The sequence below is a fragment of the Psammomys obesus genome, unplaced genomic scaffold, assembly GCF_907164565.1.
Source record: "Psammomys obesus unplaced genomic scaffold, mPsaObe1.curated_primary_1811, whole genome shotgun sequence".
Lineage (NCBI taxonomy): Eukaryota > Metazoa > Chordata > Mammalia > Rodentia > Muridae > Psammomys > Psammomys obesus.
The window spans coordinates 5002673-5019685 of NW_026590405.1; the positions used below are offsets into that span (position 1 = coordinate 5002673).

A 17013-nucleotide genomic window follows, 5' to 3' on the forward strand; every position below is an offset into this window, starting at 1 on the left:
ATAGGGTTTGTGTTTATAAAGTAAGGATGCAGAGGATTTAAACCATGCCTCTGTATCTGCTTCATAGTGTTTCGCTTACAGAAACTAGCTCGTGCATAACCTTCTGGGCACCCCAGGCCTCTGTTCTGGAACTTTCTTCTGCCCCATTCTGTGAATCTGCCCTTCCACCCAGCACACATCCTGGATAGACGCATCTGAAAGGAGACAGCGCCCCCTGCTGGGGAGCCACAGAACTCCCAGGCCGGCTCCTGGCAGGGCGGAGGAGATGGACCCCACCACCGGTGGGATAAATGGATGTTGATAGAACAGAAACCAGTTCAGACTGTTTTGTTCATCCCACGTGGGGTTCAAGACCAGAAACTGCCACCCCCCGGGCCTCTCCCACCTTCCTAGACCCCTGGTGCTGCCCGACGGCTTCTCCATCCCCGGGAAGTCCTGGAGAGGACGGAGCAGGCAGCACCAAGGGTTAACAGGCAACCCTCCACCTCCTTCCTCCTGCTTCTGGTCCGCTAACCTGTTGCCATGGAAACATGGCTAAAAATAAGATGGGCTCTTAAAGCCCAGCCCCATGCTTAGGAGTCAAAACAAACTAATTAAAGCAGCCTGGGCTAGGATGTGAGGAAAATCCCACCCTTTCAGGGTCCAGTCTTGGGGATGGCGAGCTCCACAGGGCACCCTCAGGGCCCAGGGCCCTTTCTTGGCCCGCAGGGCTGGCTCTTCACCACCCGCAGGCTCAGACTCAGGCTCCTTCCTGCCGAGCAGTCTAACTCTCCCACAGAAGCTTCCCCCCTTCGCTGTCCCATCGTGGCCCTGCCGCAGGTGAATGCCCAGTTTGGCTTCCTGCTGAGCCTTCTGCTCCATCTAGGGAAGCCAAGAAGGTGGGGTGAGCAGAGGGCTGAGGCCCCTTCAGCCAAATTCTTGAAATCTCAAGATGATCCGTCATGGCTCCAGGTGGCCTCTGCCCCTAAGACCTTTGCAGATAGGGGTCCCTGCTCTCTCTCTCTCTCTCTCTCTCTTTCTCTTTCAGGTTGTCTTCTCTCCACACAGGCTTGGACCCTGGAGAGAGTGCCTGCGTGCCTCCCTCCTGGTCCATGAGCAGGAGGCCTGCCCTCAGGCCCGTCCCACCGAGGATTCTTTGCTGTTTGTTTTCTAGGACCATCAAGGTGGAGGTGTATGACTGGGACCGTGATGGCAGGTAAGGGCAGGAGCAGAGCAAGAGAGGTGTAAAGGAAGGTGAGTGGCCTGAGGGAGCACTGGGAGGCCAGGCCGGCCCATCAGGGCACTCTGGGAGGGAGGGGCTGGGTTCCACACGAGTCTGCTGACACGACAGGGTGGCTTGGCTCCATGGAGGTCCTACAGGGTCAGGGATGCTGGGGACCCCCTTTTCCTCACAGAGCTGCCAGCAGCCAGCCCATGCACACACTCTCCTCCCCTGCAGAGCTGGGAACGCTCTGAAGTGCCCGTGCTGCAGGACACTGAGCATTCACGCACACTGTCTCTCCCTGTGTGAAGCCCTGGGCGAGGTGCTGTAGGCTGACCAGGCCCAGAGGCGCCCCACAGTCTAGCAGGTGCTCCCTGTAAACACAGAGGGTGGACTTAGGTCTGACAGAAGACTATAAGGGACAGCGGGGTGTTCTGAGGCTGAGGGAGGACAAGGCAGAGCCTGAGGAGGGCTGGGGCTGGCCTGCAGGAGGGTGACCTCTGCTTGGAGACTTTGGGGGGCAGGGCTGGGCACCCCACGGGGAGTGAGTGTGGCTGGCAGAGCAAATGCCTCTCCCTCAAAGCAGGAGTCCAGGCCCCTCACTGTCTCCCAGTTATCTGACGAACCAAACCTAGCCGCATCCTGGCTAATTGTGGCCACTCCCTGCCAGGGCGTTTCTGAAGGGCAGCCACAGTTGGCACCTCCCAGGTCTGATATGGACTGGGGCATTGTGCCCACATAGCCAGGTCAGGCCCAAGCTGTGGAAGATTCTCCAGTGCCCATCCTGCCCCTGTTAACCCTGACCCCCACCTCCTCCATCCCTTCCGGCCAGCCAGGTTAGCGCCGCCATGCATCCAACACAAGTTGGCTTCACCCTTTCTTCACAATTCCCCACGTGTCTCCTCTGCCCGGGAGTTCCTTCCTCCCTGGCAACTTGGGACAGCCACCAGGTGCCCCAGGCAGGGTCCTACCCTCATCAGCAGTCTGAGCTCCGTGAACCGGCTGTCGCCACAGCACGGGGCCACGAGTGTAGCTCAGGGTAGAGGGCCCGCCGAGCACTTGGGAGACCCTGGTTCCATCACACACTGAACGCAACTAAGGAAACTCCCAGGGCTGGCCTGGCTCAGCGGCACCTCTGTGCTGCAAGCACAGCCCGCCTGAGCTCAACCCTGGAAACCCACGAGAAGGTGGGCCGAGACACACCATCAAGCTGTCTCGTGACCTATATACTCCTTGGTTCAAAGGAGTATGTGCACGCTCAGACACACACACACACACACACACACACACACACACACACACACATACTACCAGTAAAACTAAACTCCCCCAACCCAACGTTTGTATGTATGTATGATATGTATCAAGGTTTCACAACGAAATCCATTAGTTTGTATGACTTAAAAAAAAAATCCCAACAAACAAAAACTACTGTGGGCTCCCGGCAGGGCATGGGCCCAGGGATACCTGGGCACATCTGGCTGCCCCAGCTAGACCGCCAAGCACTGTGTCCCAGCAAGGACCCGGGGCTGGTGGGGGCGCTGTTTACGCAAGCTCTTGCTGTGTCTAATATGAAAACACACTGGAAAAAGCCCCCTGCGGCCTGAACGTCGCTCCCATCACCTTCTTAGGAAATGTTAGCAGGAGGACCGGGCGGGCGTGCAGCTCAGAGACAGGGCCCTGACTTGAGGGGATCCAGTCCCAGGGTTCCATTTCCGGCACCACCGATGGAAAGGCCCAGCTGTGGTGTCATGCAACTGTTCAGGAGTCTGAGGCAGGAGGATTGGAGTTTGAGGCCAGCCTTGGCAATACAATAAGAAGTTATCTCAAAAGGAATAAATTAATGAGACAGGCAGGCGGTGGGCACATCCGTCATCCCAGGTCTCCGGGAGTAGAGCGAGGAGGATCAGGAGTTCAAGGCCATCCTTGGCTATACAAGTTTGCAAGTTGGCTGGGATACATAAGACAGTGTCTCCATAAAGCTCAAAATATAAGTTAAAAAAAATAAAAACAATATTTTTTAAATGTTATTGAGCGGGACACAGTGGACATGCCTTTAACCCCAGCACTCTAGAGGTGTTGGCGGGTAGAGCACCGTGAGTTCTAGACCAGCCTGGTCTAAATTAGAAGGTTTCGGGCCAGTCAGGACTACATTGTGGGGCCCTGTTACTGGAAAATCTGTCCCAGCAGGGAGGAGTTAATGAATGCCTTTAAGCCTGTCACTTGAAGTTTTTGACAATTGCTAAATTTGCTGTATTCACATTAGCAATATATATATATTGCTAATGTAATTTAAAGGAAATTCCATTGTGGCATTTACCCCTAAATATTTCATTAGAAATGTCTAAAAAAAAAAAAATAATAAGCACTTTTCCCCCCACGTAAGTGTGAATGCCGTTATCCCTCCTGACACACTGAGCCGCAAAGCTTGACTGCCATCCAACGTTCACCCCGCAGAGAGACTGTCCCCGAATGCCTTTTCTTGCTAGCGCCCTTAAATAAGAATCCAAGCAGACCTGTGTCTCCTTCCTCCGGGACCCTGGCTTCTGCCACCTGGCCGTTGGCTTCCTTGGCCCTGGCAGAATGATGGCGGGGGGGGGGGGGGGGGGGGCATTCGTAGCCTGGGCCTCTGTCCTCAGCCTCATCTACCCTTACAGCCACGACTTCATTGGGGAGTTCACCACCAGCTACCGGGAGCTGGCACGCGGCCAGAGTCAATTCAACATCTATGAGGTGAGGTGCAACAAGGGTGGGGGGGGCCCTTCTCATAAGGGTGCTGGGTCGTGACAGTAAGGGCTCCGAGAGGGGCTGGGAACTTCCATGTTGTGCCACATGGAGGGTTTCATGTTCCCATTTCACAGACACACACACACACACACACACACACACACACACATACACACTGCAGGAAGAGCCTTCAAGGTCACTCCTGAGCACTCCTGAAAGCAGAGGCCTGAGGTCCTGACTTGAGTGTGGCCCGTGTGTTCAGACAAAGCTTGCGGTCCTCTGGAGGATGATGGTGCTCTTAGCCGCTGAGCCATCTCTCTGGTCCCCGTGGTTGCGGTTTGGGGGAAGGGCTGTAGCGCTGAGCTGGCTGAGTCCCCCGAGCCCCAGGCAAGGCAGAGGCTGTCTTCATTTGGGCCGCCCCTGATGAGGTTCTTAGTGAAGTGGACACAGCTCTGGAGCCTGGCCAGCTCCCAGTGGCCGTGAAATCTCAGGCAAAATGAGAGTGGGAAATGCATTTGGGCCAGCCCAGTTCTCCAGTCCGTCATCCATCTTTGCCCCTTCGTGGTCAGTGGGCTAGGAGCCACTGCATGGGAAGCCATGATGCTGTTTCTGGGGGAAGAGACAGCCTCAGCTTCCCTAGCCTCGGGGCGGCTCCAAATCCCAGGGGTGTCGCTAGGAGGACCAGTGGGCTCAGGGAGGCCTTGCTAGAATCCCCGGGCAACACCCCATCTCCGACCTGAAGCCACCCTGCCGGGACGCACTTCTAAACCAGCCGCTCCCTGGACCCCGCCCCTGCCAAAGGCTGACTCACCAGCCGGGCCTCTTCAGACAGGAGGGCGGGCCAGGCCTTTCTCTAATGCCCCCTGCAGGAGGCTGTCACCTTTGCAAGTCCCTACCGTCACGCTGCTCCTCCCCAGGGTGTGCCCGGGGCCCTCCCAAGAGCGGGAGGTTCTCAGAGGTGGAGAATTTGAGTCTGCCTTCCCGGGAGCCTGGTGCACAGGGAACCAGGTTGCAGAGCTGTGGGAAGGCAGCCTCGCCGAGTGGGCCAGTTCCTTGTGGTGTCCATAGAGGGCGCTGCGGCCTCACGTGGAACCCGGCAGCCGCCGTGGCTAGGGAGGCCGTGCTGGTGGCGGGTCTGGGGAATCGCAGGAGACCTCAGAGCAGACAGGGCGCCAGCTCCCTGCCCGCCTCGCCCAGATCCGATGCCAGCCGCTGCCTTAGCGTGGGGTGGTGTCAGGGCTCGGAAGTGTGACCACACGTTAATTTAAAGATCACGGAGAAGGCTTCAGAGAACCGAGTCGGACGTGGTGTTGCGAGTCTGTGATCCCGCCACTCAGGAAGCCGAGGCAGGGGAATGTGAGTTCAAGGCCAGCCTGGGCTACCTGGTGAAACCCTGCCTCGGAAACACAGAGCAAAATAAGACGAAACAAAGGCAATATAAAGAAATCATACCCCAACCAACCCTAAGTATGTGCTTATTCCGCTCTGTATAAGGGTGACCGTGGAGCCGAGGCCAGAGGCGCATTTGATTCCCGTTGTTCAAACCCTGAATGAGCCCAACTGGGGAAACTAGGTAGTGTTGAGACAGCAGCTCTGACTGCCCATCTGGGCAGCCAGCAGCCGGTGGTGGTGGTGGTGGAGAGGGCTGCACCGTGACCAGAGAGGCACTTCCGGCCTCAGTCCCGCCTGTGGGTTCTGCTCCCCCTTGCCTTTGAACTTGTCACTCAGCCTCGTATGTGTGCACCGCTGGGCAGGAGACAGGTTTCTCATCCTGTGTCTACCCGGATGGCCGCGTGACCTTGAGCAACACACCTGGCATCTCTGTGCCCTGGTGGCTTGCTTTGTCTCCAGAGGCGGCTGTCAGTCCTGGTTAGACCACAGACACTGCACTTAAAGGTATAGGGAAGGTCAGGGAGTGGTGGCGCACGCCTTTGGTCCCAGTGCTCGGGAGGCAGAGGCAGGCGGATCTCTGTGAGTTCCAGGCCAGCCTGGTCTACAGAACAAGTTCCAGGACAGCCAGGGCTACACAGAAGACATAATGAAGCCCCCCAAGGGAGACATAAGCCATGTGGGGGAGGGGGACAAGCTTGAGAGAAGGGGGAAACCGCCTTGCTTTGTTGATTGGATACCAGAGGAAGCCTGGATTTCTCCTGTTGAGCCCAGTGCAGCGTGGCCATGCAGTGGGGCCCTGCTCCCGGCCCCGGATGTTGACAGCCACCTACAGACTTTACCAGACGCCAAGGGTGAAGGGTGTCACCGGTCGCCTTGACTGAGCCTGCTGTGCGGAGCCCTGCCTTGGAATAGACAGATTTGGTTTGGAAGCTTCCTGCTGTGGGTCAGGGTGGCAGCCCAGGGCCAGGCTCCAAGGCTCAGAGGCTCAGGGCACCCCTGAGTGGGAGCCCCAGGAAGGATGGGGAAGGCAAGACCCGGGCTAGAAAGAAGGTGTGTGGGGTGAAAGAGTGGCCCAGCCGGCCCAGGCAGGCGTGGGCTGAGCTGTCTTGCAACACCCGCCTGCTCTGCGTGGGCTTGAGGGTATTGAGGACAAAGCTGAAGAAACTGTCACGGTGTTGGATCCTGGGACATGGGGTAGGACGCCCAGATGCCAGCATCCCACAAAGCCTGGCAAAGCCCTTTCCCAAGCTGTGGTCACACCCTGTGCCCTGCTGGACTGCTGCCCACGCCACACACCCCAGGCTGGGGGGAGCCCCGAACCCGCCCTGGCTCTTCTCAGACAGTACCTGCTCTTTCCCTACAGGTGATAAACCCAAAAAAGAAAATGAAAAAAAAGAAGTACGTGAATTCCGGCACGGTGAGTAGCACCCGTCATGGGGGGGGGGGCGGAGTGTTGCCGGAAGCCAGGCTGCAGCGTAGGGTCTGACTCCCAAGTCACTCAGCAGGAAGGAGACACCCCGTGTTTGTGGGGAATTCCCAGGGGCCGGGCACTGAGAGAGGCCTCTGCTGTCCTGGGGACGGGGGGAGGAGTGGGGCCCCCGGCTGGGAAATGACTCAGGCGAGGTTACACAGCTAGGAGTCAGCCGGAGCCAGCCTCTCACCCTCCGGGGCAGCAGCAGGCGCTGACTCTGCTCACCACTGTCGCCAGTGTGAGGCCTGGTTAGCTGGGCAGGACGGGAAACTTTGGGGTCTCTGGTCCAGGCTCCTCCCGGGCCTCAGGAATCTAAGGGCTGACCAGCCACCCCCGGGAGGACCTGGGAGGAGTCCACGGGCCCCTCAGGTGCTTCACGCCGTTCCCCTGGGTGTGGCTCTCTGGGCCACCGCACACAGACCTTTTTCTGTGTCCCCCTTCTTCAGCTTGAGGGACATCAGCTTTGTCCCAGCTTGCCTGACCATGCTGACGGACTGGTGGATTAATTAGTCGGATCCACACCAGAAGGAGCCCCTCGATCTCAGGATCCCCTCTTTTCAGGGGCCCCACTCTCTCCTCTCGGTGACCCAGAATTCTTTGCGACAGGCTGCCGCCCATGCAGGCAAGGCCGTTGCCAAAGTCTCCTGAGGGGCAGGAAGCGGGAGGCTTCAACTAGCAGAGGGAAAAGGCGGGCTGCTCGGCGGGTCTTGGGGCTGAAGGGGCAGAGGCTGAACGACACCCCAGAGGCGGGCACGACAGGCCAGAGAAGAGAACAGTTCAGAGACAGGAGTGACAAGGGACAGTGGCACAGAGCATGGGATCCATGCCAGTCATCGACACAGACCTTACTGTGGCTGGGCCTCTGTCAGGAGGACTCTCCAGCCTCCACATTGCAGCCCAGGCTCTGGGTTTCCCCAGGACCCACTTGGAGGATGCCTGGGCCTTTAGCCTGTGTCCTGGTACTTAAGCATCAAACTCAAGCGTGGTCCTAAAGACCACCAACTCCAGCACTCAGGAGGTGGAGGCAGGAGGAGCAGTTCAGGGCCACCCTCGGCTACACAGCGAGTTCGGGGGCAGCTTTAGCTACATGAGACCCAACCTCAACATGAAAGTGATGGAAGTTCCTGATCCAGATGCAGAAGGTTCGAATCCCTGCTGTGCCTCATGCTGGAGCCTGTTTCCTTGGCTGTAAAATGGGGTTAATAGTTGTCAGTCAGGCCGCCCCAGACATAGCATGGAGTGACACCCTGAAGACGGCTCTCCACAGGCGTCTGGGGCTCCCCACTAACCACTCTCTGCTCCTTTCCCAGGTCACCCTGCTTTCCTTTGCGGTAGAGTCAGAGAGCACCTTTCTGGATTACATCAAAGGAGGGTGAGAGAAACAGGGCACGCCCTCCCCGGCCCTAGGGGCAGGGCTGGGCTCCCCACCCCTCTGTGTAACCAGAGCACGCCCCCTTGAGGCCCCAGCCAAAGCCAGACCCTGGCTCCCCATCAGACTCCGCCTCAGAGCTGAGAACCCTGCCCATTCCTGGATTCTGAGCCCAGGAGGCCTACCGGGGTCATAAGGTCACGGGGTCACTCAGGGTCCCTGGGCAGAGAGAGTACCTGATGGTGGCAGGGACTCCGTGAAAAAGAGAGCCAGGATGTGGGAGATGCAGATTCCGGGTCCCTGTTTGCCTTGGACGTTCTGAGTTACTGTGGGCTCGTCATGTTCTCACCGAGGGCAGGGACCTGTAAGGACAGAGAAGTTGGAGGACAGTCCCAGGGAAAGCAGGTACCCAAGCCCAGGCCAAAAGAGCAGAAGGAAGCAAAGCGGGGGGGGGGGGCGGGGCGGGAGTGACCTCCAGGCCATTGCATACCAGAAGGCCCCAGCCGCCAGCTTTACTAGAAATGGCCCAGTTCCAAAGAGGGCCTCTCTGGTACACTGCCAGCCGGGGCGTGGGCAGCCCACGAGTGTACGTGAGCCATGGCTGCACCTGCCGGAGAGGAGACGGGCGGGGCGGCTACCCAGCGCGCATCCTAGCCCGGCAGGCACCTGGCTGCCCGGTGTGCAGGGCACAGAGAGAGCTGCCCAGGGCGCAGCTCACTTTCCCATGACTCTGCGCCTTCCTCTCTTGGATGTACAGCCTCAAGGTTGCAAGCCCTCCTTCTGTCTGCAGGGCTAGCGCACACACACACACACATACACACACACACACACACACACACGGCCTTCCTCTAGCCCCTCTCTGCATGGACCCACTCGCTGCTCTGGCTGCCTTCCCCATCATTTCTACCTTTGCGTGCGTGCAGCATTTTCCTTGCATGCATGAAAAAAAAAAAAATCCCCCAACCAAAACTCCTCCCTTCACTATTCCATTGAGCAGCCAGCCCTCATGTTCCGCCACACTGGGCAACTTCACACAGGCTTCATCATTTGCGCAGCGCTCCTGATTTCCATAGCGTCTGGGGCGAAGACCTTATCTCTGATTTGCACCCACCTGCGTGGTGACCCGGCTCCTTTTGTTGCGAGCCCATTCGTCATCCTTGCCTCCTCTGTTGTTTCCCATGGGGCTGGATCTGATGGAAGCTGTTTCTGTGCTGAATATGATGGAGGCCGGGGTCAGCTGAGGTGCCATGTGGGTGAGAGCAAAGGGAACGTGTCCAGGCAGGAGGCTGACAGAGGTGTCTGTCTGGGGGCCATGGCTTCCCTCCCCTGCCAGCTGAACCCAGAAGGAAGAAAAACGAGGGTCCCTTTTCTCATCTCAGATAAGTGCCAAGGGGCAGGAGCAACGTGGCCACATGGAGTTATTCCTCACAGTGCCTGCTTTCTGGTTTCTTCTTTCCCTCATCTTCTCAGGACTTTGAGCAGAAGGATAGTTAAGAAGCAGGGCCAGCCCCTTCCCTCATCCTAGTTTTTGAAGAGACAGCGCAGCTGTGTCCCCTTGGCTGTAGTTCTGCAGGGCAGAAATGGTCCCTGAACCAGGGTTTTTAGTCTCCATGTTTCTACTTTCTTCCAACAAATATGCTGTTACTACACGTGCCATCACATGGTCTCCCACCATAGCAAGGGGTTTCCAGCCATCTGCTTCAAACAAGTATCAGGTCAGGCAGAGTTGAGTGTGGTAGTGATTTGAGCAGCCACTCAGAGGCCCGGGTTCTTGCTCTCTTGTGGCTCTTCTCTTGGAATCTGGAGTCTAGAGGACGATCTGCCCCCAGCTAGCAGAAAGATGGGACTGCATCTACCTAGAAAGCCTGGCTTGTCTCCTGCTGGCCATGTCCTGGCCCTTTCCCAGGGGACAGAGGTACATCAGCTTGGCTGTGCACAGGTAGCATGGGAGCTGGGGATTCTGATAGGGACCTTCTCCTAAGTACAGCTGAAATGGAGCCTGGCTCCTGTTACATCCTCTGCAGCCCCACGCACGACACCTCCTCCCAGTGTGACCCCAGGGCCCCTCCTCAGACTCCCTGGGCTTTTGGTAAGCCCATTCTGAGGGCCCCCACGTCAGAGCGGCTGAATTGCCACAGACTCTGGACTCTTGCCAGTCAGGTTCCCAGCAGTGTGAGAATCACAAGATGAGTCTCCACCCAGGCCCACATCTTCATCAGCTTTTACTCTGTCTACATCTGGCCCGGATCCCACAGCAGCCAACTGTTGAAACACCCAAGCAGACTTCACTATGAAAAATGTCAACACGTGCTATAGAATTGAGAAGGAACAATGACCCTCAAGGACTTCCCCTGCCTCTCCACTGACCCACCTGGATAGCTGGAGTCTTTTCTTCCCCCTCAACCACTTCTGATAAACTGAATCTCACCCCTCATCCATCCCTGGGTCCTGCAGAAGGTAGCTCTAAAATACAAGGCTTTCTTTACATAAAATACAAAGGGGTTAAAGAGATGGCTCAGTGGTTAGGAGTGTTTCCTGCCCTTGCAGAAGACAACTCCCATGTCAGGTGGCTCACTCCAGCTCCAGGGGATCTGACGCCCTCTTCCAATCTCCTCTAGGACCTGCATTCAAGTGTACATTCACACACACACAGACACTTAATAAATTTTTTTAAATTTAAACATAAAACCATAATACGTGATCACAAGATAACCCACAATCCATAATGCCATGAGCACTAAAAAATAATTTCATAATACAGAATCAAGGCAGTTCCCAAATGTCCTCGATTGTCTTAAAACTTGTTAAGATTGGTTGATTCTGAAGTCCAGTCAGAATCCAAATACTGATTGATCTATTTCTTTCTTGAATCTGTTTTCATCTCCAGGGATCGAAAGGGGACCAGAGGTTCCCCAGTTCGCCACTGCGGTCCCTGTGGGGCTTCCATATGGTTTCAGAGACTCTGGGAGTATGTCGTGTATCTCACAGACTCCCCGCGAGGCCATTGCACTGTCCTCGCTCTGTCCCCTGAATTTCCTGTTAGAACGTAGAGACCGGGTGTGGTAGAGCACACCTTTGGTTCAAGCAATCTAAAGACAAAGACAGGAGGACTCCTATGAGTTCAAGACCAGCCTGGTAACATAGCAGGTTCTAGGCTAGCCAGGGCTGCCTGCTGAAACTGCATCTCAAAACTAAGTGAAGTAAATGAAAGAATGTAGCAGAAAGCTGTGGAGGGTCAGCCAGGGTCTGGGTTGGGTTTTGGGCCCCAGGCAGCATTGTGGATAGTGTCATGTTCTTCCTTCTAGAGATGCTTAGCATATGTTTTGAACTCTTTGCCATGTTTTAACCATTAACTGGACTCTGAATTTGAACGGGAAACCCAGTGACCCCTGACCTCACCTGCTCACCTGGGCACAGAGGCCAGGCTCAGGGAGGAAGGGAACTGTGGGTGTCCACACAGCATAATCAGCCCGGGTGTTCTGCAATGCTCACCTCCAATGCGGGGAGCGGCCCTGCAGAGTGGCATGGCTGTTGCCACTGTCCCAGCTTCCCAGAGCCTGCACACAAGTGGCTCCACTGAGGCCACATGCCTGACAAACACGGACGCCCAGTGGTTCTCCCGCCTTGCCTGACGCTGCCCGTGACCGTGCTCCCTGGTGACTCCAGATCTTCCCCTCTCTAGGACGCAGATCAATTTCACCGTGGCCATCGACTTTACCGCCTCTAACGGTGAGTGGGGCAGGAGCGTGCCGGCTGTCTCTAAGCTGCGGAGACAGCATGGCCGTGAGCCGGGTCCCTCCTACTTCCTGCTCTTCCTGTGGTGTGACACTGTTCCGAGGGACAAACACATGCTCACCCCAGACGGGACCAGCAGCACACCAAAGTAAGGACACCACCCAGGCCCAGCGTGGCCGAGAAGGCCGAGGGCTCCCCGGGTCAGATGAGCCTATCCCGGTGACCTGTGCTGGTGAGAGGGCACACCCCAAGCCCCTGCCCTGGCCGGGAGCAGCCATCCTATGGGAAACAAGAGAACGCAGTGTTTTACATCTGACTGTGGCTGGGCAGCCAGGAACCATCACGGCGCCTGAGTATGTCCTGAGAAACACAGAGCTGCTTGTGGGGTCACGACCCCCGCCAGCGTGCTCTGAGCATGTTCTTCTGTGTCAGGGGACACCTAGGTGTCACCCTCCTCTGGTGTGCCAAATGTCTCTATGGCTACGGGGCACACGTGCCGGGCTGTTAGAGCTGAGGGCATGGCTCAGTGGTTAAGGCGCTTGCCGTGCAAGTGAGGACTGGAGGTCTGGTCCCAGGACACGCTTACGTAGCAGGTTCCTGCGGTGGCCCAGCTGTAATACGAGCCGTGCTGGCAGCTCTGACCAGGAGACCCCACCTTGTCAGATGAGCCTTGGCCACACAAGGCATGCACACCCACACACACAGACAGGAAAACGGCGGGAAGACACTTCCACTGACATCACCCAGTTAGTCCCAACCGGGGATCCTGGGGCGGGCAGGCACCCCTGTTTTCCAGGTGAGGGAAAGTAGGGCCGAAGGGGTGAGACCACACAGCTAGCGGAAGGCCGAGCCGTGGGTGGTGCCCCGGGGGAGCTGTCGGTGAAATCTGAGCGCTTGGGGATGACAGGGGCGTGGGACCACCATGGCGGGAGAAGGGAACGGAGGGCATGACGGAGAGAGGGAGAGAGGCTTCAGGGATAAACAGAGCCCCTGTGGGCCGCCCCCGCCCGGTTTGGCACGCCCCCGCGTCCTGCGTTTCAGGGAACCCCTCGCAGTCCACATCGCTACACTACCTGAGCCCCTACCAGCTGAACGCCTACGCGCTGGCGCTGACCGCCGTGGGCGAGATCATCCAGCACTACGACAGCGACAAGATGTTCCCCGCCCTGGGCTTCGGGGCCAAGCTGCCCCCCGACGGCAGGGTGTCCCACGAGTTCCCGCTGGTAGGCGCTCCCGGGCTGGGAACAAGCAGTGTGTGTGTGGGGGGGGGTCTTTGTTTTTCTGTGTAGCCCTGGCTGTCCTAGAACTCGCTCCGTAGACCAGGTTGGCCTCGAACTCAGAGATCCACCTGCCTCTGCCTCCCTGAGCTCTGGGATTATAGGCTTGCGCCACCACTGGCCGGGTGAGCGGGTGGTTCTAACCCTTGACCTTGGTCTAAAGACTTGCAGAGTAAACTCCATAGGCTTGGCTTGGGGTCTGGGCTAAAGGCAACTGCGCCTTCCCTCCCCCTCCCCACCTCCCTGAGCCCAGCCTCAGCTGCCCCCTCTGTGTCCCAGAATGGCAACCAGGAGAACCCCTCCTGCTGTGGCATTGACGGGATCCTGGAGGCCTACCACAGCAGCCTTCGCACCGTGCAGCTTTACGGCCCCACCAACTTCGCCCCCGTCGTCACCCACGTAGCCAGGTGAGCTGGGCAGGGACCCCAGGGACACCCTGGGAGGGTTTGAGGTGAGGGGGCAGCTGCTCACCCCACAGCAGGAGGCCAGGACATTCCCTTTAAGCCCTTACCACAGTGCTCAGGAGCCCCGTTCAGGGGGCCTGGGCTGGAGGCTCGGGGACACACCTCTGTGTGCCCACCCCCACCCCCACCCCACCCCCACAGGAACGCCGCAGCTGTGCAGGATGGCTCCCAGTATTCTGTGCTTCTCATCATCACTGACGGTGTCATCTCGGACATGGCACAGACCAAGGAGGCCATCGTCAATGTGAGTGGATGATGGGCTTCTCTGTGTGTGTGTGTGTGTGTGTGTGTGTGTGTGTGTGTGTGTGTGTGAGAGAGAGAGAGAGAGAGAGAGAGAGAGAGAGAGAGAGGGATTTGGGAGGCACAAGAAGCATTGGGCCTGTGAAACATCAGATCTCTGAGCCAGACAGACAGCCCATGGCTCCCTCAGTCACCCACCCTAGGCCCGGCCTGGGCCTGTCTGTCATGTAGAGGCCGGGGGAGGGGTCCCACCACCCGGAAAGCTCTCTTCCCTAACGCTGACGCATGGTTTCCATACAAAAGGGCCCCCAGCCATGGCTGCCTTGGTCCCACATGGCGGAGCCCTGGCACCAGAGAGAGGGGTTAGCTGGCAGACCTGGCTCCAGCTATAGCTCCTCTCCCCTTGCCCCTGCTCTGTGTCCCCTCCCTGTCCTCTTCCTTTCCTTGGGGTTCCTCGGGTTCCCTGGCCTTCATGGTCTTCTCCATGCCTTGCCCTCTCTTCCTCTGACCCACCCTCCCGTCCCTGCCTGCCCCTCATGCAGGTCTTTCCCCTCCCCTGTCTTCCCCCAGGCTGCCAAGCTGCCCATGTCCATCATCATTGTTGGCGTGGGCCAGGCTGAATTCGATGGTGAGTCCCACATCCCCCTTTCAGCTCTTCTTCCCCGAAGAATTCCATGGCATCCCATTCCCACCAGAGAGCCTGGCCGTGCCCGCAGTCTGGGTGGGCTTGTGTGGTCCTGAGAGGGTGCGTCAGCGCCCATGCAGGCCTCATCCCGGCTGGCCTCCTCACCCCAGACCAGGAGTCTCCACAGTAGCAGCAGGGCCCTAGCTGCATGCTAGTCTCGGCCTCCTGTTTTCCTCGCTTCTGGTGTCCAAGCCAGGGGCCCTGCACTGGGCCTGGGATTGGAGGGCAAGTCCTGCCAAATGTGCATGCCGGTCCCTGACTCACTCTCTCTCTCTCTCTCTCTCTCTCTCTCTCTCTCACCCCTTGTCCCTACAGCCATGGTGGAGCTTGATGGGGATGATGTACGGATCTCCTCCAGGGGGAAACTGGCCGAACGGGACATCGTTCAGGTGACACGGGCCTTGCTCTGCTACAGAGTCCCAAATATGGTGGTCCTCCAGCCAGGCCAAGCTTGGGGCCCCTTTGAGGGCCTCCCGAGGACATGCCCTGGAATCCCCTCCTTGGGCCAGTCTCCTAGGGAAGCCGCCCCCCTCCGTCCCCGCCCGTCTGAAGCTCCCTTCTAACCTGAATGATGCCCCCACACAGAACCCAGGGCCCACCCAAGAGCTCCACGAGCATTTGACTTTTCGTGGCCTGTGCCGCGTGGCCTTCCAGTGGCACGGAGACCCTCTGCAGAGGGAGGTGGTGTCCTTAGCCCCCCCCCCCCCCCCCGAGGAGGAGGGCAGGAAGGAGCCAGAGGTTGACAGTGTGAGGAAGGTGGCTTAGCTGTGGGTTCAGAGGACAAAGGGCCAGAGGAGACCCCTGGGGAGGGGTGGCAAGGAGAAAAGAAGCTAAGAGCAGAATTCAATTCACCTTTCCCAGCATCTCTTGAGCCTCTGTTCTCGTTGCTAGTCTCAGGGAAGGGGCTGGGTCGGTGTTAGGCCCTACCATGGAGTAGAGTTGAATTACTCGCCACAGAGACCTGCCAGCCTCTGGGGAGATTCACCAAGTGAGGGTTGGAAGCAGTGGGTCCTCTGGAAGGTGGGGGGGACCCAGGTGTCCCACCCTGACCCCGTCTTCTTGCCTATCAGTTCGTGCCCTTCCGGGACTACGTGGACCGCACAGGCAACCACGTGCTGAGCATGGCCCGCCTGGCCCGGGACGTGCTGGCCGAGATCCCCGACCAGCTGGTGTCCTACATGAAGGCGCAGGGTATCCGCCCGCGCCCGCCGCCCCCGGCGCCGGCTCAGTCCGCTCCACAGTCCCCATCCCGCTCAGCGCCCGAGTCCCCCCTGCACACAGAGATCTGAAGCCGCAGGACCCCGGGGCTGGAGGGTAAGCTGAGGCCCCACTCTGTTTTTGTGGTCGCCTTCCCAGTCTCCACTCAGGGCCGGCAGGAGACGGGGCATGCAGGGCCCCATCTCCCACCCTCTAGACTCAACCTCCCACCCAGATCCAGGGAACTGGAGGTGGGACAGAAGTCAGGGGGGACACAAAGTTCTGGGGTTGCGTGGACTCCCCTAGCCCATACCGTACGACCCCAAGACGCCCCTGTTCTTGCAGCCCAGCTGGGCCTCCTCCAGCTCCCCTCCCCTCCTGACCTAGTGTGCGGTGTCCCCAGTCCACGAGATCCCTCGTCCTGTTTCCAGGGAACCCCAGGCTGGTGGGAGCCCAGGGCTGTGTGTGATCCTCCTGGGGACAGCATACGTAAGCGGAGCCGTGGGCCGTCAGGGGCCGCGGTAGAGGCCTGTTGGCAGAGCTCCCTCACCATCCTCAGGGGCCTGGTGGTGTGCTAGAATGTTCTAGGTACAGATCTGCGGCCTCACCCGGATGCCACAGTGTGTCACCTGGATGGCACGGGTGGCCTGGGGCCCCGAAACGGCTCCTGCTCAACTCGGAGGCCGCTCGCCTGCCAGGAACAGGCCCAGCCCCTGCGCTCAAGCCCACAGGCTCCTGCTCTCTGTTGTTCAGTGGCTCTGGGACCAGAGAAGGTGGACGGTGGCCCTGGGCACCAACCTGTCCCCACCCAGCACAGCCTCTGCTCTCTGGGCCTCGGTGTCCACACCTCTGTGAGGACAGCATCGGTCAGGGGGTCCAGCGTTTCCCTAGCCGTCCATTCCACACACAGCCTCCCCGCCCCCTCCTCACGGCCACCATCCACACCCAGGCCGTCTGGGGTCACCCTGTCGCAGCCTGTCACCCCACACCCTAGCCCCCCGGAGCTCCTGCCCCTGCTGCGGGAAGGTCGACAGGGGGTTTTCACCTAAGGCCGCTCACCCCACCGGCCACCATCATCCTTTGTCCACTGGGGCAGGCTTGCATGTGCCGCATGGGGTCCCCGCCTGCCGTCTCCCCGCCCACCCGCCTCTGTCATGCATGGTGATGGTGATGATGTTTCTACTGTCTGGTCCTGTGCCTGTCCGAGACCGTCTCTGTGGAACTTGCCTTAAACTGAAATAAACCAGTTCTTTTA

At 58.5% G+C, this 17013-nt stretch overlaps 1 protein-coding gene across 8 annotated transcripts in view; it reads left to right on the forward strand.

The window, feature by feature from the left end:
• The window catches only part of Cpne5 (copine 5), a 73643-nt gene extending 56630 nt beyond the window's left edge, over window positions 1–17013 (forward strand). For 4 of the 8 annotated variants that reach the window (XM_055607165.1, XM_055607170.1, XM_055607169.1 and 1 more), the window contains 11 exons: window positions 1154–1195; window positions 3859–3934; window positions 6684–6737; window positions 8102–8163; window positions 11843–11889; window positions 12937–13118; window positions 13452–13579; window positions 13778–13880; window positions 14447–14504; window positions 14877–14950; window positions 15632–17013. In XM_055607165.1, the coding sequence (XP_055463140.1) occupies window positions 1154–1195; window positions 3859–3934; window positions 6684–6737; window positions 8102–8163; window positions 11843–11889; window positions 12937–13118; window positions 13452–13579; window positions 13778–13880; window positions 14447–14504; window positions 14877–14950; window positions 15632–15850 (1045 nt within the window). In that variant the 3' untranslated portion in view covers window positions 15851–17013. Of the gene's footprint in view, window positions 1–624; window positions 820–1153; window positions 1196–3858; window positions 3935–6683; window positions 6738–8101; window positions 8164–11842; window positions 11890–12936; window positions 13119–13451; window positions 13580–13777; window positions 13881–14446; window positions 14505–14876; window positions 14951–15631 lie in introns of those variants that run through there. The other 4 variants (XM_055607166.1, XM_055607167.1, XM_055607168.1 and 1 more) reach the window with 4 other exon arrangements.